This window comes from Patagioenas fasciata, chromosome 1 (genome assembly GCF_037038585.1).
Source record: "Patagioenas fasciata isolate bPatFas1 chromosome 1, bPatFas1.hap1, whole genome shotgun sequence".
Lineage (NCBI taxonomy): Eukaryota > Metazoa > Chordata > Aves > Columbiformes > Columbidae > Patagioenas > Patagioenas fasciata.
The window spans coordinates 94,226,240-94,249,704 of record NC_092520.1 but is presented as its reverse complement, the minus strand read 5'-3'; the positions used below and the strand labels follow the sequence as shown (position 1 = coordinate 94,249,704).

Below are 23,465 nucleotides of genomic sequence, written 5' to 3'. Positions count from 1 at the left end.
ACCTGTGCTGTTCCTGCATGGCAATCCTTCAGAAATGCAGCATGAGAGTCTGTTAGCAGCAGTCTTTGGGTTAGCCTAGAGATTTTTGTCCCCTCTAAAGTATCAAAGCCTAATGCAAAACAAAGAATCAGCCCTCAACCCCACCTGTTTAGATGCTCACGACCCCTGAGGGCTGGTCCCACTGAGCCATCCACTCTGCTCACAGGTGGCCCATCTGATTGACCTTCTGCTTCCTCACACTTGGCACAATAGGAACAAAAAAGGAAAATTCAGACATGCCCTTCTGTCTTGTCCCCAGCAACTCAGGTACCCTGGGGTAAAGAAAAAAAAAACTACTCTTGACCCCTCTATTGCTGTTCTGCCCTTCAGATTTCTCAGTGCTGTATCCTTTGCCACAGCCCCTTCCTGACTGTCCCAAGAAAAAAGACACCTTTAGTAAGCGACGCTTTTCCCCAGGAAGAAGTGTTCCCTGTTGGTCTCATTACTGTCTACCCAGGAAGCTCCTTTTTGTTCCGTTCTCAGACAGATTCCTGCTGCTGTAGTGTCTAAAGACTTCATGCAGCATGACTGAAATGTATCAGAAGTGGTCTATAGCCTCTCTGCATCAGAAGTGTGTGTCAGATGTGATGGCTGGTTCTTTTTTATCTTTGATCCATGCTATTCTGTGCTTATATTAAAAAGACAAGGTCAAAAATGCCTGTCTGGCATTTCAGATGAAAGCTGCTGAGTTTTAGTTGTCATTGGAGTTTATTCCTCAGTCTCTTGCCTCTGTAAAAACATAAAAGTTTCATGTTGACCATCCTTACCCAAGATGGAAAAAGTCCACCATTATTCTGGTCTCAGGTAATGAGCACCTTGAAAATAAGCACAGGTTTTTGTTCTCACTGTAGAGATGAAATGACAGTTAAGATGTGTCTCTCGAAGTGCTTCAGCATTTGGCATGGATTGGACCCATGGTTTTATGCCCTACTGAACTAAATTGCATTGCCCAGGTGGGAGATGAAGAAGGAATATATAGACCCAAAGTGAGTGCCTTTACCTGAAATGGAAGAAAACCATCAGCTGTGCTTAAGACCTGTCCACATCTCTGATTTCAGACTAATCCTGATGAGATCATTCCTTCATCTAAAAAAACACAAAGTTTAAGCTCTTGTGCGGAAAACAACCAGTCTGAATCGGGAAAGCTGGGAGCTTGTTTAGTCTCTCAGATGCCAACAGAATTAAGTGGCAGGAAGTTTAAGCTATTGCTATATGATGGCACCAAGTTGGAACAGTGACCTATCTGATTGCCTATTCACTTCTGTTTCCTTTTTTAGATGCCCTGTTCATGTTGGCTAACCGTGATTTGTACTCTCATCAGAAGGGCAAGGCAAACAGAGAACTGAGTTTGGGGTTCTTCTCCATGCAGTCAGTTCCTCTTTCAGTGTCTTTCCCTGACTTGCAGTCAGACTAACTTAAGACAGCAGAGTGAAACTGGCCAGCTAAAGTTATTACTGCTTCCTGCCAGTCTTCTCTTTTCTCTGTCAAACGTTATCACAGTTGATGCTGTTGTAATGGACACCATTGCTGCAGCACCCTGTGTTTTTTCAGGGTCTCTACAAAAACCTTCCAAAAACACCTGGTTCTGATCATATGAGCATGTAGTGTGTGCATTGCAGGACTGGGGTAGATGGTGCAACCCACAGCACTAGCCTTTCGTTTAGACTCCCCTTTGACTGCACAGTGGATGTGTTGATGCCCAGCTGGCTCAGCACCGCTTCTGAGGTCCAAGAGCAGCTAGTGTACCAACCACAGCCACCTGCCAGTAAGTGTAATTCACACACAAAAAAAAAAGGAAAAAAAAAAAGCAATAAAAGGGTACTGGTTGTCTTGTCAGCACACCTGAGGAAACAAGTTTCAGGGAATCATTTATCCCTCACTGTCTTTCATGCTTTCTTCCAAGTATGCAATCAAAAGCGGCACAGATCCACATCTGCTGATGGGTAGAGGAATGGTGGTAATGCAGAACACCACTCCCAGTTTTTCTGTGCTCTTCTAGTCTTGGGTTTGTTTGCTCTATCAGCAGCTTGTAAAATTATTTTGCTATCAGCCTACAGCCCCAAGGCAGTCATCACCCAAAATCGAGGTGTAAGGTTATGTTTCTCATCCCACTTCTTCCCCAGAAGATTTTGCTCCAGACATGTCGGGGCTCATGGAAGATCCCTTCTGGCTGACCCATATTGTCCAGCAGTTCCCTGGGACAGGAGAAAATCTCCAGCGACAGAAGGAGACTGCTTTAGTGCTCTTTTATGCCATGGAAGCACTACAATGCAGCATTAACACACGGAAAGATTTAGGCCATTAACTTTTAAAATTAGCTTACCGAGGGAGATGGAAGCACTTGTAGGAAAACAAGACACTCAAAGCTTCTTGCAAATCCAAACTATCCTCCTCTAAAGCATCATACTTAATCAGTTATACTTGTAGCTTTCTCTCTTAAATATGACAGCGTAAAAAGGCTGCAAAGTGAATTTTCTTCTGCAGCTGCCATCTTAATCTCTGTCTTTCTCCTGTTAGCAACAGTGAGAGCTACAACATTATTCAGTTTTGCAATGTCAGGGCTCTGATTGTGCTCCTTCTTTTGAGATATTTGTTCACAGCATTTTAATTCAAGGTACAACAATAACCTAAACAGCAGCAGGCCAGCCTGATCTGACTTCATTGTGGTACTGTATGTAGTGGAAAGCTGATGTGCTATTGTTGCTAGGTATTACAGAGTTCATGAAGCTGAATTATAATTTAGATATGAATAACCCAAGTCATGACATCCTCACTACCTTGGGCTGACTTCCTTTGGATGAGTTCTTTTGCTGAAACTCCATATGGATTCCCACACTTGGGTTCACAAGCATTAATGTAAATCAGCAGTTAGACAAAAAAAATGGAGAAACTCCACAAAGGTAAGGGATCTTGAAGAGCAACCCCATTCCTATAGAGACTTTTGCAACCCACCCCCATCCAGACTTAAACCACTCTCTTCCAAAAGCCAAGAAATGCAGCCAGAAGATACTTTTCACTTTTGTGAAGCATGGATTAGGCCATCACCTTGTTGTTGGCTTTGAACACATCAGCTGGATAGCTGACAGCTACAGAAAGAGGATGACTGATTAGGCCAAAAGGCACATATCACAGCTAGAGCAGGCAGTTCACAAGTAGACCATATAATATTTCTCTTTCTCATTATTAGTCAGGAAGGTGAAAGAAATATTAATTGGCTTCTCCTTCCTTCAAAGGGATTTGTTAAATGAAAGCCTTCATACTTGACCAAACTTTGAGGAATGCTGCCTGAAATACTGGGCCTGAAGCTTGTATTCAATCACGGGAGCAGCATATGATTAGCTGTGCTTTTATCCCTGTGCCGGCATCTGAGAGTATCATAGGGTTTTTTTTTCCATTAGTATTCCTGGTGAAATCAGACCAAACCCTTTGTTATGTGATTAATAATGTGTTAAGCCAGAGTTCCAAATTATTTCAACTTTTCAATGGTTTCGGGAACATTTGCAAGACTGATGGCTGGGCTGTATACTGCCAACAGGCTGAAAGAGCTATCATTTATTACAGGCCTTTCTTGTAGCCAAAATGTGTAATACTACCGTGGTAAACTGTGCAGAAAACTAATTATGAGTTTTGGTACAGCATTTTCTCAAATTAGAAATCAAGTGAAGCTTTCTGTACTACAAATGCCTTCGTGTGTGAGGAGAGCAAGGAAATCCCATTGAACTTTTCCAAAAATATGAACTCCAAATGTTTCTGCACTGTGATGGTGCAACAGAGCTTCACTCATTGTGTTGGCCAATTTAATCCCATCATACCATAGTATTTTGTGGTGATTTGTAGTTCAGTTTCAGCATACACTTATAATAGCCTGATCTATCCATCATTTCCCAGTTATTTCCTTTTAACAATGTCTTAACTGTCCCAGTGCCTCTCTGAAATCTATTAATTGTCTCACTGCTGACAGTTAAATTCTCTTCTCCTCCCCTTACACTACTGAAGTAATTTTCATTTGATGATAATCAACCTATCTCACTAAGCCTTTGAAGGGACTGAGGATTTTTAGGGATCACACATCAAGGATTTGCTATTTTGGGTACACGAGAACCACAAAAATCACTTACTTCGGTATCTCTGTGCATCTCTATGTATCTGCATGTGTGCATGCGTGTGCACATGCCACAGGCTCATGTTATCACAGCACCCACAGGCAAAATCGCCATTATTCTGAGAGTAGAAATTTTTCATTTGTGATTAAAAGAAGAGGAGAGCTCCACTGTGCAGAGAACAGGAAAAGGCTGAGGAAGCACAACTGCGACTCCAGGAAAACATGTTCATGTTCCATGACGTGATCCATCTCATCTGCCTTCTGTTCCTAAAACAAGCTTGCTCTACCCTGTTCTGCTTAAAGTAAATGAGAGAAATGGTCTTAGGAAAGATATTGAGCTCTGCTGAGACCCTGGTAACAAGCAAAAGCTTGCCTGTGTTGAAATAACAGCATCTGAAAAAAATGCTCTTCCGAAACATTAGCTCTCCATGAAAACTGCATCAGTGTTTTAGGTCAAAAACTTCTCCTGGCTCGCATCAAAGGACAGCAGATAGCCAACATGCCCCCAAATGGCTATCAAAATGTATGTATCTTTATCAAAGTAGCATTTCTTTGCTACACACTTTCTATGAGGCATGAGGGCAAGTCACCATTCTCTGCCTCAATTTCCCCATTGGTAAAACAATAATAATATTTCCCTTCTTTTGAGACTTTCAGATAAAAGGTCACAGGAAATAAGAGCCAAACATTACTAGCACTATCCCTTCTGAGCCTCAGCAATTTGTTCCCTGCTGGCCTTCTGGATTCTGATGCAAACTTATTGGCATAACACATTCTGCATTTGTATTGTTGTTTTTCATTGACCTCCATTTCCAGCAAAACCAGAATAAAGTCTAATTTTTAAAACTGATAGGAATCACAAGAGGCAAATAATCTGGTTGTATCAAATGAGTAGCAGCTAATCATCTATGCACACAGGAGTCAGCATGTGCCAGTTCTGTAGTTGCTTCTTGAACTAATTTGTAATGTCAGGGTTTGGGATTTTTGGGGTGCAGTTACATTTTTTATTTTGTTTCCAGTACTCACATCTGTGCTGGGAATAAGCTATTGCAGGTTTTTTTCTCCCTTTTCTCTTCAGAAACATGTGATTAAAAAGAAAATGGTCTTCATTCTTCAAGACTGCTCGGTTCACACTGGTCTCAGATTAGCCAGGCAGGAGTTCAGCCTCAGGGGGGTGATGAACATCAGGGCCCAGATCCTCAGCTGTACTTCAAGGAGAAACAAGGGGAAGAAGCCAAGGTGGCCCTAACAATCTGTCACCTGTCCCAGGAGCACCTCCCAGGTTTAGTTAGATAGTAAAGTGCCTTGTGCACAGTTTTTGCTTCTTTTATCTTGCTGGTTAGAAAAATCTCTGCCTGGAGTAAGTACGAAGCGAAGACAGTGGCAGCATATTTCATTTGGTAGCCAGGAGAAACATGTCATGATGGGAGCAGAGAGAAGGGCTCACTGTAAGGCACAGAGCTGGTTGAATTCAGCATTCTTCTGATGTCTTCTTGAACTCTAGCCAAACTCATGTCCCCTTCTTCAGCCTGCCTTGTCTCCAAACCTTTACTCCTCCCAGATACTGTGATGTACACTGTCTGAAGGAAGCACAGGTAAATTTAAATCTGTCCCTGAGCTTTCCTACTACCCAAGCCTGGTTCACTGCAAGCATGAAGGAGAGAAGGGATCAGCAAGCTTTCATACGAAGCATGCCAAGTTTTATTTCTCTTTCCCATCCTGGAGGGTAAGCATGCCTCAGGAACACAGCAGGAGCCAGAGGATGCTGCCTCACAAGCAGACATCTGCTAGATTGCTTGAGACTTAGCAAGGAGCCCATGGAGGTGTAAAACTGTGGAAATCTGATTCAGGCCCACAGTCTGGAATAGCTATATCCTGATGGAAGAGGGTCCTGGGTTGAACTGCAATGCCTGGGTTTATTATTTTTCCCATTTACTTCTGAAACTGGGAGCCTGGTCTAGTTTATTTTCTGAAAGGTAGGATACCATCAGAGTGAAGGATGTCCAGTTTCAGCCAAGCGGTCATTGTACAAACCATATATCAACAAAGTGCTCCAAATTAGCAGTGGTCTGGCAGCAGTAATAAAAGCTCCAAGAAAGAGACTGTGTAATTGTGCTTGTCACGAAGAAGAATATAGTCTGCAGCTGGTGTACAGAAATGCCTCGAATCTGTATGGGGATCAGAAGAAAATCAAGTAAGCTACTAAGCTCTAGCTCAAAGAGAATTCAGCAAGGTATCTCCTTCAAATACTACATTTCTGCCACAAACACACAGCATCCTGGTGGTGTCTCATCTGCCTACCTGCCCAGACATTTTGAAAGTAACTTTTGCAGTCATATCTCAACAATATTTTCCTGGTATTGTTTTGGGGTTTTTTTCTTAGTTTACATACATACATACTTCAAAATCCATGTAAGCTATCTCTTCTGGTAGAAGAGTGCCACCTCACGACTGAAATAGAGGAATGAAACAACGCACAGTGGCAAAGCTGAAAGCAACTCAAATGCTCACAGCCAGGGAGGACTGGAGCAACTCGTGGCCCTGTGGACCCAGCCAGCTTTCATCCAGCACCACAACACCCAGGACAAATAATCCTTTTCCACACAAGTGCTTTGTGATCATCGTTCCAGGAGAAAAAGCTTAGCATCCGTGCTGAACACCAAGCCCATGTTCAGTGTTGAACACGAATCACAGACATTATTCAGGCTTTTATACACGGTGCTTCTTGCTTCAAAAGCCCAGTCACTTTGTTTCAAATTCCTCTGCAGTATCTTAGGTACCTCTCCGCTGGGAACTCCACATTTTTAAGTGTGAGCACTCTCTTTTCCTTGCTTCCTCAGGCAGCTTATGACATGCCTAGCCACCTTGTCTCAAGCTCGTTATTTTTTCCTTATCAAAACAACTAATTTTTCTCATCAGATGAGATAAATATTGTCAAACTAAGGAGAATTCGGGTGTGATAAAAAGTCCCAAGGACTCTTTGTTGTTTCCATAAATGAGGTGCACACATCTAAGAAACTCAGAATTCACGTGCTCCATCACCGGGTGGAAATATTTGAGGCAGAATCAGACACATATTTTCATGCATTGATTTGTCTATGCTCCTCTCAGAAATAGCCAGTTTAAATACTTACAACACATCAAGAAGGAACAGAGCAAAATAACTTTTGGCCCGGTTTTTTCTTCTTTTTTTTTTTCCTTTTAAATGAATTCAGACATTGAAGAAAGTGCTACATTGAAAAGCCTAGAGCTTGAAATGTGTTGTTCCTATTTTTTCCCAGAATAGAAATATCAGGAGAGTAGTACTGAAGCTTTCCTAAAATCCCAATTCTACTGCTGCTCGTCTCCTTTATTTGGCTCATTGCTAAAGGTTAGGCAGTAATTAAAGATCAGAATCAGTTTCTTCCTTACCACCTCAAATAAAACCAAAGTCAATTAAAACCAACCTAAATATTAATTTTTCTAAAATGGTCATTGATCTACTAGCAGGTATATTAATAGCACCTATTATCAGGCAGCATGCCAAGCAGCTAAAATATAGATATAAATTTTGACATAACTCGAATATTAAATAGTGTTTCAGAAGTGAAAGATTTTGCATCTCATTCCCTGAGGCAAACAGTTTTTGCTCAGTCCTTCATTTCAAAAATACACTGCTAAAGTTGACAGATAGCCAATATTATTAACCTGAAAGCATCAACTTAATAAGTCTCATCCTATGAACTGAAAAAAAGAAAAAAATCAAAACCCACTTTCTATTCAGTGGGAGGATTTTAACAGCGCAGATGATTTTTCTTTGCATAACTGCTAGAAGGCCTGCAAAAGTTCATCAAAAATCGGAGCTGCGTGAAGTGTGGGACTGGCTGATTCTTTTGTTATTATAAAGATAGCAATAACTGAATCAATAAACCTAATTTAAATTTTAATTAAAAATTATTGTTATGACAGATGAATTTTTAAGCTTAGCATGTTTAACAGTTTCCCCTAAAATATTTTTATAAAGGAGTTGATCAAGCACAATAAATAATAGCATGAACGAATATTTGCTTGCTTAAACTCTCTCCTATTAAGAAAATGAAAGAGTATAAGGTCTACTATCCAAAGTCATCATTTGAAATACTAGCAAAATTAGCCTAGATATTCCTCCTCCTCCTTAGCAGGTAAGCCTAGATATTCCTCCTCCTTACTTCGCAGGTAAGTTAGCTCTGGGCCATGTACAGTGTCCTTCAGACAGGACCACAGCACTGAGCTCCTTCAGCCCTTACACTAAAGACTCATAAAACCAGATATGTGCTTCAAAACACTTGAGCAAAACTTCTCCACCTTCCAAGCGTTATGGTGCCAACAGGTCATTGGAACTGGACTGGGGTTAGAGGTAGGTCCAGGCTTAAGCCACCAGAGAGAAGAGAAGAGCTGGCAGCTCAATTAAACACAGGTACAACAACCATCTGCTAAAAGGCTATGCCTTCAAGGAGCTGAGTTTCATCCAAAATGCCCAGAGAAAGGGCTGATTGCTTGTTTGGTTGGCTAAAGAGCCAAAAAGCAGCTGTGCTGTTATTAGCCAGTGCTATAGAGCTGAACTGATCCAGCTCTCACACATCCCCATGCCCAGGTGCTTTTTGCAGGCTGATGTGTGATAATAGCCAGCGTTCTCAAATGGCAGCTATGATGATTTCAGCAATGCCATCAAGATTTAGAGCTTTCTTCTGTAAACCACGGAGCACCTCTACACCAGTCCTCTCAGTTCTCTTTCGGGTGAAATATAAAACTAAAATATAACCTCTGAAGCTAAGGTATCTTTAGAAAAGCTGATTTCTTCAAGCTGTCTCTTCTAAAAGCAAGTACCACCTCCCCACGTGTAGCTTGTTTTCCAGCCCACCTAAAAGGATGCACTGTTATGAAACTGCCCAGGCAATCCCACTAAAATATTTTGTTGCTTACCAAAAATCCAAATGGTTTTGGATAGAATATGATTTCTCTTTATTTGTGTTGCATTTCCAAACATCGCTTCTCACCAGCATCCGCCTGGCAGAAACAAGTCCTTTATCCTGAACTCTCTTTCATCTCCTCCTCCAATTTCACAACAGCTAAACCAGGTTTCAGCAATGCCATTAGCCACAACCAACCACCAGAATACTTTGTGGGTGATTCACAGATTTTGTTGTCAAAAGCCTATTGATCTTCCTTATTTCCTGAAATTTACAGCATACCAAGCTGCGTGTTCACACTGTTTTGTCTTTAATCCTGGATTCACAAACATTTCCCCAGTAAAATGTGACATGTTTATAAAAAGCTCTAAGTCAGTGAAGTTCAGGATTGAAGAGACCTTGGATGTTCTCTTCTCTAAGTAGCATTTTAAGAAGAGAAACAAAAGCCATCTGAATATGCAGACTCAAATTATTTGTTCAAGAAGTCTGCACAGCAAGAGGTGAAATAGATCACTAATCTATTTTAATTAAACGTTTATCTCACAGTCATGACAGCGTAAGTGTGCAGCAGGTACAAGCTGCTACAGAAAATGCTTCTTTCACAGCAAACATCATTCCATCTGAAGGGGTTTTTCTCCCAGGCATCCCTTGATATTAATGCTAATGTGGGATTTCAGCAATGCCTAAACAGTCCTTGTTCTAATCTCAGTCCCAGTTACTACTGTGTGCTTAATATATGTTCCTTAAGAGGGTTGCGTATGCTGTGCATTACATAGCATAGAGCCAATATAGCAGTCAGCTATATTTTCCACAAAAGATTGGTTCTCTGTATATACGTCTTAAAGGATAGAATCATAGAACCATAGAACTATTTTGGTTGGACGAAACCCTTAAGATCATTTGGTCCAACCATTAACTTAACACTGGCACTAAATCATGTCCCTAAGAACCTCATCTATACGTCTTTTAAAGACCTCCAGGGATGGTGACTCCACCACTTCCCTGGGCAGCCTGTTCCAATGCCTGACAACCCTTACTGTGAAGAAATATTTCCAATATTCAATCTAAACCTCCCATGGTGTAACTTGAGGCCATTTCCTCTTGTCCTATTGCTTGTTACTTGGGAGAAGAGACCAACACCCTCCATGTTACAACCTCCTTTCAGGTAGTTGTAGACAGCATATAAGTTCTCCCCTCAGCCTCCTTTTCTCCAGGCTAAACAGCCCCAGTTCCCTCAGCCGCTCCTCATCAGACTTTTTCTCCACACCCCTCACCAGCTTCTTTGCCCTTCTTTGAAATCTCTTCAGCACCTCAATGTCTGCCTTGTAGGGAAGGGCCCAAAACTGAACACAGGATTTGAGGTGGGGTCTCACCAGTGCCCAGTACAGGGGATCGATCACTTCCCTAGTTCTGCTGGCCACACTATTCCTGATACAAGCCAGGATGCTGTTGGCCTTTTTGGCCACCTGGGCACACTGCTGGCTCATGTTCAGCTGCTGTTGACCAACACGGCTGGGTCCTTTTCCACCAAGCAGCTTTCCAGCCACTCTTCTCCAAGCCTGTAGTGCTACCTGGGGTTGTTGTGACCCAAGTGCAGGACCCAGAACTTGGCCTTGTTGAACCTCATACAATTGGCCTCAGGCCAATGATCCAGCTGGTCCAGATCCCTCTGTAGAATTTTTCTACCCTTGAGCAGATCAACACTCTCACCCAACTGGGTGTCATCTGCACACTTACTGAGGGATGCCATCTTGGAAGAGCTTTCACAGAAACAATGCTTCTATTCCTTTGCAGAGGCAAATGCATTGAGGGTGTATATTCTCAGCAGCTGAGCAGGAAACCTGCAGAGCATCCAGCTCTACTAACGCCATCCCTGGACATCACCCTGGGAGGCTTGCTGCAGGTGCATCTGAGCGATGGCATCTTGTGATGTCAGCCTGAACATATTTGAGAAAAAGCAGTTCCCACCTGAACTGCACATCAAAGCTGGGGTTTTCAAAAGGGCATAGGGTTTTACCAGTGAAGCTTATAAGTGTTAGAGGATGCATTTTGTTTTCTTCATTTTCCTACATGCAATTATATCTCTCCGATTCCCATCTTCTGCCTCCCCAGCAAGGAGTGGAGAGAAACAAACCTGCTTCTGAGGTGCTGAACTCATTTAGACTTTGGGTTTATGCAGGACAGAGAATAATAGGAGCTGTTCTACTGCTTTCTTTCCCAAGATGAGTAATGCAGCAGCTCAAGCAGCTCCTTATTCACCCTTCTTTTATCCAAAGCTAGATTTTCCCATTGGCCCTCCAATCCATCATAAAAGGTGAGGGAAAGGGCTTTAGCTTCTCTCAGCCTGACATCATGCTGCAGGAAGCCGGCTGTAGAACAGTATCACTGCACACCAGTGTGCAGCTGGGTGTCCCCCATCCTCTCCAGTCTTAGTGCTTCTCTGAGATGTTTTTCCCCAGAAGCACTGAATCTAGTGACTGGAGAGAGACCATAAAACAAACTGATCCCAAAGTGGTCTCAAATGTAAAGGCAACCAAACTGGAATATTTGCAGGAATTACATATTTCCTGAGGTTCTCCGGAATAAGAATTAAGATGTTGCTTATGACTGTGGAAACAAAATAAGAAGCCAACAAGAACTCATGCAAAAGCCTGTGGTTCTTGCTGACTGGTCATTCTCTCTGTTACAGAAGCAACCTAGCAAGACAGCTGGATAGGTCCAAAACCATAAACAGGACTGTCAGCCTTCATGTACTGCCAGGGGTCTTCCGTACACCCCCTGCCACCTCGGATCCTCCCTGCTCCATGCTGCCCTGATGGGTCAGGTTGTGCTGCTCAGAGAAAATTCCTGCCAGGACCCTTCCTGTGCGAGGCAGCAGCAGGCAGCTCAGCTGGAGCCCAGCGCCTTTGTTGCCTGTTCTCGGCTGTTTGTCAGGGAGCTGTGGAGCAGGCTGCCCACGCACCACACCAGAGGAGCATGTCCCACCTGCAGGCCAGGATTCAGGAAGAAGCCTGTGAATTAATAGCAATGCATTTTCAAAAGGTCAGGACAGGTCTTTCTCTTACTCAGCACTTTGCATTTTAAAAGCAGAGCCGCCGTAGATACAACCCATGTACTGTGGCTTCTTTAAAACAAAATTCTGCTATGTTCTTTTGTGCAGGTATCTGCTAGGAGAAATAAAGCACTTGTGCAGTGCTGATTCAATGCCTGAGAAACCTCTGAATCTATAAATGTATCCCAACAGTCAAACGCAGAGTAGGGTGAAAAATCCTTGTACTTCATGTTCTAGCTTCGCCGAATTGAGTCTCCTGTTTCCAAGGACTCCAAGTGCCCATTCTGGAACAAGCTTGTCTCCCTGGTCAGACTCTGTGTTATTTTATATATTAAATTTCACAGACTTAGTCGACAGAAAAATGTAATCATCATCCATTTGAAAAAGCACAGCTGAAAAATGATTAAAATTCATACACATCAGGCAACTTGATTTGCTGGGCATGGCCTGAATATAAGGCTAAATGAAGGTTAAATATTGGCTGAATAGTAATTGTACTGTCTTTCTGAGAAGCTATTTATTGAGAATGTATATGGTAGTATTAGCTAAAGGTGGCAGCACATTTGAAATTAAATCAGACAAGCTTTTCTGTCTTATCATGTACCCTTTCAGAGACTAAGCTACATTCAGTTAGAAAGCAAGAGATTAGACACAAAGTACTCAGTGAAATATATTTAATTCCTGATATATTTCTAATATTTCTAACTCAGCATTTTTCCACTGGAAAATATTATTTCACTGGCATTGAAATCTACTGGGGGAAAAATGTGTGCATTTTTTAATATTTTGAAAAAGACTAAAACATGGACGACTTTTTCTGATTTAGATGCTGTATTATACAATATATCACATTGGAAGAAGTCAGAATGAAAACAGAAAGCTTTGAACAATCCATGTTATACTCTGTTTAGAATTTAACTTAATATGAATTCTATTTTTTTATATTTGCTATTTATTTTCAGCTTGTTCAGAAATAAGTAGATTTTTGGAGTGTCAGAAAGTCCCATTGACTAGGAATTATGGCTTCTCATCAGCTCAGTTTCCTATGCATATTCACCTCTTGTACAAACGTGACCTAATAATATATGCCTTCTCCCACGAGGGTGTAATTTTATTACCATTGGTGATGGTCAGGCCAGCTGCTCCAGCCCACTCCATGGCAACTTGCATTTTCTGATGTGCAGCTTGTCCCTGTGCCAGTCATCAGCTGTGTGATGAAGGTAGCAGCTACCACAAAGACCTCTGATCAGAATTCACAGATGGTATTAGATCAAAGCTATAGAATTTCAGAAATAGTGATCAGCTTCTTAGTCTGATTAAATAAGAAATATGGAAATAGAAATATCAAATAAATCATTTACAGAAAAAAGCACCATTTTTAATGTTAAAGAAGGGAAAATAAAACAAACAAAACAAATAAACAAAAAATTTAATTCCTTATATTCTTATAGGAAAAAACATCTTTCCCTTCCTTTCCTCTTCCACTCACACACACACTCATCTCTCCAGCTCCTGCACCAGAGCCAGAAGTGGCCATGCTGCATAGCTGGGACACGGAGAAACACACACCATTCATAACCCACAACACAAGGATGTCATGCACCAGTAGCCAGGCACGCTGAAGCAAAGATGCTTTGAAATTCTCACAGACACCTGTCCAGTTTTTACAGCTTGCACGAACTTTGGACATTGCTCAGGATGAGATAAACATCCAATTTCCAGGTGTGTTCTGAATCAAGTTATCAGAACCCCTGGGAATTTCCCATTGCTATCTTTGAATGAGAGTTTATACATACTTATAGGGGTTTTTTACTCAAATAAAACTGGGAAAAAAAAAAAAAATCTTGCCAGATGTACATACATACAAAAAGGAGGGGAAAAATGTCTTACCAGAGCATGGTATTTGCAACATTTTCCAGCAATGACAACTGATGCTTCAGGCTTTCCAAAAAATGGTGAATTCAGGGTACAACATCAGTTTTTTCTTGGTTTGGTTTTGTTTTTTAGCTTGATTAAAGAGAACCAATTAACTAATATGGAGTGTTTCTGATATGAACTTGGTGGCACTACTGACATTTTATTCTAAATCTCTCTACATTTTTGAGGCAATATTATTTTTCACACCAGGGAGAACTGTTTAGTACAAATTTGACAGTGAAGATCTAGATGAGGAAGAGAATATACTACAAGCACATCTACTGCCTCTAAATCTCAGCATGTCCCTTGTGGCACACCAACAAAACAGACTCAGCAAAGCTACGTAATTTGCCAAAGCCCACACAATGTCTGCAGCAGAACCAAGATATCAATCATGAGTTCTTGACTCCTAGCCTTTTGCTTGCTTTTAATAGCACACATTGCTTTCTCATTCTCGTTAACATCTAAAAATAGCAGACTGACGAATATTGCACCCAATATATTTGAGACCAAAAGGTCATCAGGGCAGAGACCATTTCCCTGCCTTGTAGGTCACTGCTTGGTGATACTTATTGAGCACAGGAGCAATGCTCAGATACAAACCTAGAATCATAGAATGTATTGGGTTGGAAGGGACCCACAAGGATCATTGAGTCCAACTCCTGTCCTTGCATAGGACAAGCCCAAAATTCACACCATGTGTCTGAGGGCATTGTCCAATTGCTTCCTGAATACTACCAGGCTCGGGGCCGTGACACCTCTCTGGGGAGCCTGTTCCAGTGTTCCACCACCCTCTGGGGGAAGAACCTTTTCCTCATGTCCAACCTAAACCTCCCCAGCACATCTTCCTGACATTCCCTCGGGTTCTGTCATTGATCACCAGACAGAAGAGCTCAGCGCCTGCCCCTCCTCCTCCCCTTGTGAGGAAGCTGTAGCCGTCATGAGGTCTCCCCTCAGTCTCCTCTTCTCCAGGCTGAACAAACCAAGTGACTTTAGCCGCTCCTCATATGGCTTCCTCTCCAAACCCTTCACCAACTTTGCAGCCCTCTTCTGGACACTCTCTAGCAGCTTTATATCCTTTTTATCTTGTGTTGCCCAGAACTGCACACAGTGCTCCAGGTGAGGCCGCACCAGTGCAGAGCAGAGCGGGACAATCACCTCCCTGGCCCGGCTGGCAATGCTGTGCTGGATGCACCCAGGACACGGGTGGCCCTCTTGGCTGCCAGGGACACTGCTGGCTCATGTGAACCTAGAAAGTCACTGAAACCTTTTTGAGCACCATATTGGAGTTTCAGACACTAGGTCTGCATTCATCTAAGTACTTCAGTATTAGTGTCATTATCACAGTGTTTAAGTAAAATTCTCCCATCTTCACTGTTGTCCCAGGCAAGGTGCAGAAGTCAGCTCTAACACTACAGGTCAGCGCTTTCCCTCCTTCATAATTCCTACAGCCAAATGATTTGGCTGTAGGAGCACTGACACAGAGGCTGTAGGAATTAATGTCAAGGGGTGGAGAATTTCCTACATGCTTACGTTTGTTTTTAAAAGATTCTTGTGATACAAATGAACCTTTTGACAAAGCAGATCAAAACCTCTATAGTGATCCTTCAGCAAAGGATGTTATGAGTAAAAACAGGGTGAAAGCAATATAATAGGAGCATCACACATGCATGTGGAAGTCTGAACTCCCAGCTGGATACCCCAGACCAAATTCTGTAGTGAAACTCTACTCACCCTGGGAATGGGGACACCACTGTTTTCTGTGCACACTTGAGTCTTCTGCTGCTGAGGTCTTACTCCAGGCTGAACTGTGAAGCAAACTTCCCATGCAGTGATTGAAAATAGGTCATTCTTATGGGACATCCCATTCCATTTGTGCAACGGAAAGTCTCCCCCATTCTGCTAAGGGCCAGCAGGAAACTGCTGAACCTTGAAATCAGCTTGACATTGTGGCTGTCAGACAAAAAGATGCAATCAGTAGTGGGCTATAATTCTTGCCCCCTTCTTTTTGAGTACTTTTTTTATCACAGGAGTGCAATTTAAAAATAAAAAATCCTGTTATAATAAAGACCACCTCAAGTGATAAAAAAGACCTGAAGAAGGCTGTCCCTGTGTGTAATCTGCAGTAGGCTGACCTAGAGCTGAGAATCACTGTATTTCAGCCCAAACACGTATTTGATTCCATTATTCCGAAGTACCCTTTTCCCTCTAACTTTTTCATAGCATTTTACATTTGATAGCTCCCATGACAAAGGGAAATAGTATATGGTAAGAGTGCATGACACAACATATTCTCGTGTAAGCTACCACAAAATCTTAAATTAAGTGTGCTGTGAAGAAATGCATCAAACCACTCTGGGTCACTGCTCCAAAGCCTTGTAGCACTGTAAGACAGTGCAAAGCATAAGCCTAAATAGCAGTAGACAGCATGAACAAACTGTAACCTCGAAATAACTGCACAAGGCAACTTTTCAAGAGTAATGAATTTGGAGGTGGCATCAACTTTGTTATTAATTCTAATCAGTCAAAGGTGGGGTTGTAGCCTTACCCGCATATCAGCAACAGCTTAAGGGAATTTTTCTGTCATTTTCAGAGACTGCATGGTGCAAATATTAAGTTTGATAAAACCTTTCATTCTATCCGCAAGAAAAATTGCTGATGAGGTGCACTGAAATAGTGTCCACGCTCCCAGTCAGGCAGAGGGAGCCACCACAGCCTGTGCTCTGGAGAGGAGTAGCCCACGTGTTATCAGAACCCAGAGCCTGGTCCCAACTTCTTGTTGAAGCAAACAGGATATAATGTCATGGATGTGATCAAGCCCCGCAAAGCCTTACCCATGGGCAGGTGCCCACCATCCCCACCCCAGCCCAGGTACCTTGCAGCAGGAGCCCGGCCATGTGTCAAATGAAATACAGACACAAAGTGGCTCAGCTGGCTGGTTTCTGCTCACCAGCTGCCCTTCACTCTGCAGCACTGCTCAAGTCTCTGTGCTGTTCAGCTCTCTACCTGTTGAACAGGAATAATAAGCATTTAGAGGATAAATTAAAGTTTTAATTACACATTTTAATTTAGTTAGTCTTGTATGATGACAGGACTATCCAAAGTAGGAACTAATTGATGATTCCAGGTACGTGGAGCTAATAAGCACACGGAGCTAGTAGGACCTGTTTTGTTCCCATTTGAAAGCAAAGCAATTAAAATGTTGCCATGTTAGACTGGCTGCCTAAAAAAAAGTCTCCTTCACCTAATCCCCGTAATTTAGTTTGCCTTCTGCCATAAAACAAGGAACAAAATTAATCTTGCAACTCTGACTGCATAGCTCTGAACCAGGAATGGGAACAGGGGAGTGACAGAACAGTATCCACCATGGTGTGTGTCTTTCACAGAGAAGTGGCAACTCTTATGACGCTGGTCACAGCACACAAAGCTTTAACCGAACATTAAATATAGTAATAATAAAGAAAAACACAATGAAGTAAGATAGCAATTAACTACTGCTTAGGTAACTTGCTCAGCAATCAAGTATTTGCACAACACTCAGTCATGATTCCCTAGCCTGTGCACACGTAAAACAAACAAACCAAAGAGCTGTCATTAAGACCTAACAGAAACCTGCAACATATACAAAGGCTCATTACAGCTGATTGAAAATGCTTTGAGTTTAAAGGCGTGAGACAGCCATTAAGGGTAACCATCAGAGGTCTCACCAGCTCACAGTGCATTTAAAATACAGTATGCAGCGAGGGGAACAGGTGCAAGTGTCAGCCCGCTGCGCTGCAACCTAATCACACCACTGCCATCCCCCATGCCAGGCAGCGGGGACAGATGGACAGATGGCGCGGGGAGCTGCAGACCCAGGACAGGCAGGGGCAGGTAGCTGCTCCTCCACCACCACCCATCACAGCAAGGCCTGATACACAAGCCTTGAGGTTTTTGTTGGTCTCCAAAACACCTTCTCAACTAGACCACTCTTTCCAGTTATAGTTTTAGTTAATTTAGAATGAATTATTTGGGTCTCTTAACTTCCCAGCTTATTTTGAAGAAGTCAAATTAATGCTGAGCTAAGTAGCTCCAAAGGCTCCCCAGCTTTCATCCTCCCTGAAGAGATCCAATTAAAGCAGACACTAGTCAAAATGTCAGACCAAAATCATTTTTAAGTCATTGTGCAACAGAACTATGGCTACATATAAACCATTCAATTACTGAATAAACCATGCAATACTTGGAAACCTAAAGCCTAAAACTTCCTCATGCAAAATGCAGTTTCCTCTGTCAATCAAAGGCATGCACAGAACTTATGGCAAATAAGTCACATTTCCTTTTACAGGGCAAATTAAAACATGGAGTATAATAAAATGTGTGTAAATTACACCATAATATATGATAAGGGTGTAAATGCAGAGAAAACATTCCAGAAACTCTGCTAACTGCAGAGCTGAAGGACCTCTGAGCCAGCACAGGCAGAGGCTGCTGAAGCTGCACCATGCAGACCTGCAGAAATCTCTCTGTTCTGCTTCCAGAGCCATGCAGGTCACACTGGCAATCACTTCAAGGTTCTCCGCAACTGTGGCATGTTTTAATCTGGAATCTTTGTGATCCACTTACAATTCTTTTTTTCGTGTATTACCTTTCTCAAACCCTTAGAGACATTATAAGGTCTCTCTCATACACACATCCCTCACTAGGTAAGTCTTTTACTTGATTTCAACTTACTTGCTTGAAAAATCATAACTCTTTAATTCTAGTTCTGAAAGTATTTTATCTATCCTCTGTAGAAAAGAAACAGGTATCAAATCATTGCTGAATGAGAGACTAAATTAAAAACTGAGGTCAAAATTTCAGATGCACCTTTGTTTTTAATGAGCTGTAACTCTAACATAATTCAATTCATCTTCTCACCTCCTGCAGAAAATTGACCCCCTCTTTCCCACCAGACAAATGAATGTTCCCTAACCAAAGCCTCAGGATCACTGAGTCCTCGGTCTGAGCACAGGAAGGTTTCAGAGGAAATTCAGGGTTGTTATGGGTTTTTTTTATTTAACTTCATCACCATTATAATGAAAACTCCAGATTTCCTGATCCCTTCAAAATTAAATTTCTGCAGCAGAAAGAGGGATTAGAAACACTAGTCTGAGGAAGGGCACACTCCTTTGGGGAAACCCATCTAAAGGGTCACTGATCTCATTGCGCCACCGAGGAGCAGCAAAGGAACTGGTAGGAGAGCAGCCCAGAGGGGCGCCTGAGATAGCAGTGGAGACACCGCAGCCAGCCCTCTCTGTCCCCAGCCTGCTGATGCCCTCCTCCTGGGGCAGGGACATTCTGCCCAACACTGCACCCATGATTCTGGGTCTGCTAGAGCACTGTAAAACTAATGACCCTGTGGGGAGGCTGCTGCACAGCTTGTTTCTCATATGTATAGTGCTGTGTGAGCTGCAAAGTTCCTCTCCCTCTGTCATTTTGTGGGAAAGAAGATCTCCTTTGGACTAAAAATTGCATAGGAACTCTAACAAGAGATGATTTTGTGTCCTTTCCCCGCTTCCAAACTGTGAAATGAACAGAAAAATGGTAAGATCTTTATATTTCCATTGGTGCATTACTTGAGACTTGAAATAGGAACATGCCTTGTTCTGCAAAACCGAGAAAAACGAAGGCTTGAGTATTTTTGTCAGGCATAAGGAAAGAGAAATTAGATGAGCAAGAAGGGTTGAAGTACAGTCGTATTTCTGCCTGGCTGTAGCAGGTAGGTATGGTGCAGCAGTTTTCGCGCTGAAGCTTTCCCTGACAGTCACCCACTGCTCTGCAGAGTCTGAGGCACTGCAGCAAGTGCAGGGAAATGCTGGAGAAGGGCTGAAGTACCACAGGGTGGTAACAGTGGGTAAATGCCTTTCCAAATGTGATGTTGTCAGTGCAAAAGACAAGAAACGGCAGCTTTCACCTATCAGAAGCAAGCTATCTGAGCTTGGAGAGGAGGCTCAAGAAAATGAAGGCAGAATTATGTGAAGCAGTTTGCACAGCCCTGTAAAAGGGCAGAGATATTAAACTACCGAAGTTTCCCCTTCCTGAGACTTTCTGTATGACTTTATATGATGCCAGCAGTGCATAGAAACAATGTGCATTTCTACGGACTACCATTTCTGCCCCCAAAATTAAACTTTTTTTTTTTTTAATTGTTTATGATTACCTTCTAAATAACTGATGTGTGGCAGGCTTGTCCAGGGGTTATGTAACTGTATTTACTAATTATTTGACCTATACCGCTCAGCTGAATTTTGCTTGGTAATACTTAGCTAATAATGTGCAACCAATTAAAGGAAAACGGTCACATTCTCTCCACATACTCCTTTTTAGTTGGCAGCATGTTTTTGCTTCTTTTTCCTGGTCCACTGGGTTCCCCCTTCACTCTTGAGCATTAATATTTTATTGTAGTGCTCCCCTGAGTGGTTTACCTAAGATGGGGCAAGTTCTCCAAATCACAGGCCCCTGCCATGGCTGGTGTTTCTTCACCCAGAGGACACCCTAGACTACACTTTGAGCTTGGAACAGCTGCCTCTTTGCATGCCTCTCGACAAAATACAGTATCTTTACAGATTTTTTTTTTCCCTATAGCAGCTCCCAGAGCTGTAAATGGAAGGTAACAAAGAAGTTAGTCCCTGTTATCTGAAGTCAACATCACACACTATCACAATGTCCTTCAGGAGTTTTGCTGGTATTTGTGGATTGACCACCAGCCCAAACCTCAAAGCAGTGTAACTAAAAGGCCACTCCAACCTTTAGAGGAGCCAAGTCAACCCATGGATCTCAGGTTCAGGGCTTGGTTCTGGCAGAGAAAAGCTTTTGTATAAATTCCTCAGTTACCCTGGGTAAGTGCTGAACATAGCAGCATGGGTTTGTTACACATTGGGGAACCAAAGGATGGCATGGTGCAAGTCCCATACGCTCTAAAGAAACCATCTGAGACTCATCAGTGGGTGAGTTACCTATTGATGAAATATGGGAGAAACTGCATTTAATAAAGCAATGTTAATCTTTGCTCACAGACTCAGAACTGCCTTTATGTGCATGCACAGAAGGAAAGGACATGAAATACGTTACACACTGTAAAATTGCTTTCTAAGTTTGACCTCATATGATGTCAAATCTAATTATTTTCTGGCATGTGCCTTTTTACATACGCTTCTCTGCCTGTAAGAAAAAATGATTAAGGATTTGGGAAAGCTGTGGGTCCTTCTTACATCACTTCTTCCATTTCTGTTACAGGAATGACCTGCCAAGCTCGAAGTTCGTACATCACAAGTGAGATCCTGTGGGGTTACCGTTTCACCCCTGTCCTCACTCTGGAGGATGGATTTTATGAAGTTGACTACAACAGTTTTCATGAAACATATGAGACCAACACACCAGTTTACAGTGCCAAAGAGCTGGCAGAGATGGCCAGCCGAGCCCAGCTGCCCCTGACGTGGTCTGTTTCCAGCAAGTTGGACCAGCATGCTGAGCTGGAAACTGAAGAGGAAGAAAAGAATCAAGACGACCAAAATGAGAGAAATGGTGATGTGGCCAACTTGGAGAATGAATCCAAAGTGTAGAACCACCAGAGGCACAAGGGCCACACCATCTCCTTTATCTTCTCCCTCTTTGTTCCCCTTTTCTTTCTCCAACATGCCTTTTTTTTTTCCTTGTTATTCTGAATTCCAGGAAAATAAATACTTAAGATGCGAAATATGTACCTGCCCAGTTTAAACTTAAGAGGTTCACAGACTAAGCAAAGGCATGGGTTAAAGCTGCAATACCCATTATCGATGGTGGAATATCAATCCCCACCCTGGTAATGACTGCTGGTTTCCTCAGCACCTCTCTGAGTTCATACCTTCAGGTTTATCCACATCATCAAAAACAACAACAACAAAATAAAACAAAAGCAATGGAAATATATACAAGGGATTTAAAAGGAAAGACTAATGAATGCTCATCAAAGTAATGGGCCTTGAATCCAGTTCTTATGTATTTTAGGATGGTTTCACAAATCAGGTGACAAGCCTCTACAAAATGGGCCTTGCAGCTTTAAGAGGAAGGTGAGCAGAAGGATCTGCAATCCAACACGATACTGTACATATGCCTTATGTAATTAATTTCTCTTTACATTTAGTAATAAACACTGCATGTACAAAAGTACTGTAGTAAAGAACTTCTAAATAATGTACATAGATGTGTAATTAATGTAGGGTTAGAAACAGAGTTCTAGAAATATTGGGATGCAAAAGCTAACTACCCACCAAGTAGACATTTCTCTTCAAATATTTGGAGTGTAACTGGTTTTTTTCCCCTATATCTATGGCTCCTCTAGTGCATGACATTTTCTTCTGCGTACCAGACTGGCAGCTATTTAGAGTACCTCACTGTTTGCCAAACAGATCATTTCACTGACTCTAAAAAGCCATAAGTCTGGGAGAGAGCAGGGTAGAGAAATTGTAACATAATTACTAATATACTGTGAAAATGTTTACAAATAAGGCAAACCATTCCTGGTTATTTTTTTGGCAGTTCAACCTAAACTTTAGACTGTGGCAAATCGGAATTTGCTATATACTTTTAATATAGCAAGTATGTTTCATGTGGAGCTATTATCCTTTATGTACAATATCTAGGTAAACTTTTCCCTTCTCCCCACCCAAAACCATGGGATTTCAGCAGAGTAATTTGCTACTCGAACAGCACAAGCCATTGACAACCAATGTTGCATCTTAGCAAGTAGATTTTAGCTACTCAGCTGAGAAAGAAACAGCTGAATTTCATCTGAAGCCGTGATCAATGAAATGTATTTGTTGACAGCGCCGGTGCTCAGCCAGTCCAGTAGAGTCATGGATAGTGTGACATCCCTGTGGGATGTGCTTTAAGGGGGTTTTATCACATGGTTCCTGCCACCCATGCTCAGGAAGAGTGGTTCCCTAATGACTTCCTTCACCTTAGGTTAGCTCCTCGGCTGTTGTAAATCAGTGTAAATCCTGTATATTCTGACTTGACAACTTTAAAATTACCAGGGCAGTGATAATTTGCATAGCTTACACAGCAACACTCACGTGAGCGAAGGAGCTGACGTGTACGGTCATGGTTTTACAGACGTGCTCCATAAGGGGCTGCTCACACAGTGTGGCATTGGCCAGCACTAAGGACCACTCAGTGAGGCCCGGTGTACATAAAATACTACCTGTTGAAAAAAGCGTTGCTTTCAGTGGGCTTCCACTCAGGCCCATCAAGAGCAGCCTTTCCATCTGTGAAGGAGAAGAAGCTGCAGCCTTAATTTGGTTTTGTTTGTTGGTTTTTTTATACCTGCCTATTCCAGAAAGAAAGAATACACTGAAGAGAATCTGAAGCATATTTGTACAGAAACATTTACATTAAAATAGAAGAGAGAAAAAAAAAATCACCTCAG

General features: G+C 42.2%; 1 protein-coding gene across 2 annotated transcripts in view; it reads left to right on the top strand.

The window, feature by feature from the left end:
* The window catches only part of KCNJ6 (potassium inwardly rectifying channel subfamily J member 6), a 162,416-nt gene extending 140,181 nt beyond the window's left edge, over nt 1-22,235 (top strand). For both annotated transcript variants that reach the window (XM_065862062.2, XM_065862058.2), the window contains one exon: nt 21,296-22,235. In XM_065862062.2, the coding sequence (XP_065718134.1) occupies nt 21,296-21,621 (326 nt within the window). In that variant the 3' untranslated portion in view covers nt 21,622-22,235. The remainder of the gene's footprint in view (nt 1-21,295) is intronic.
* Nucleotides 22,236-23,465: the final 1,230 nt, after the last annotated feature.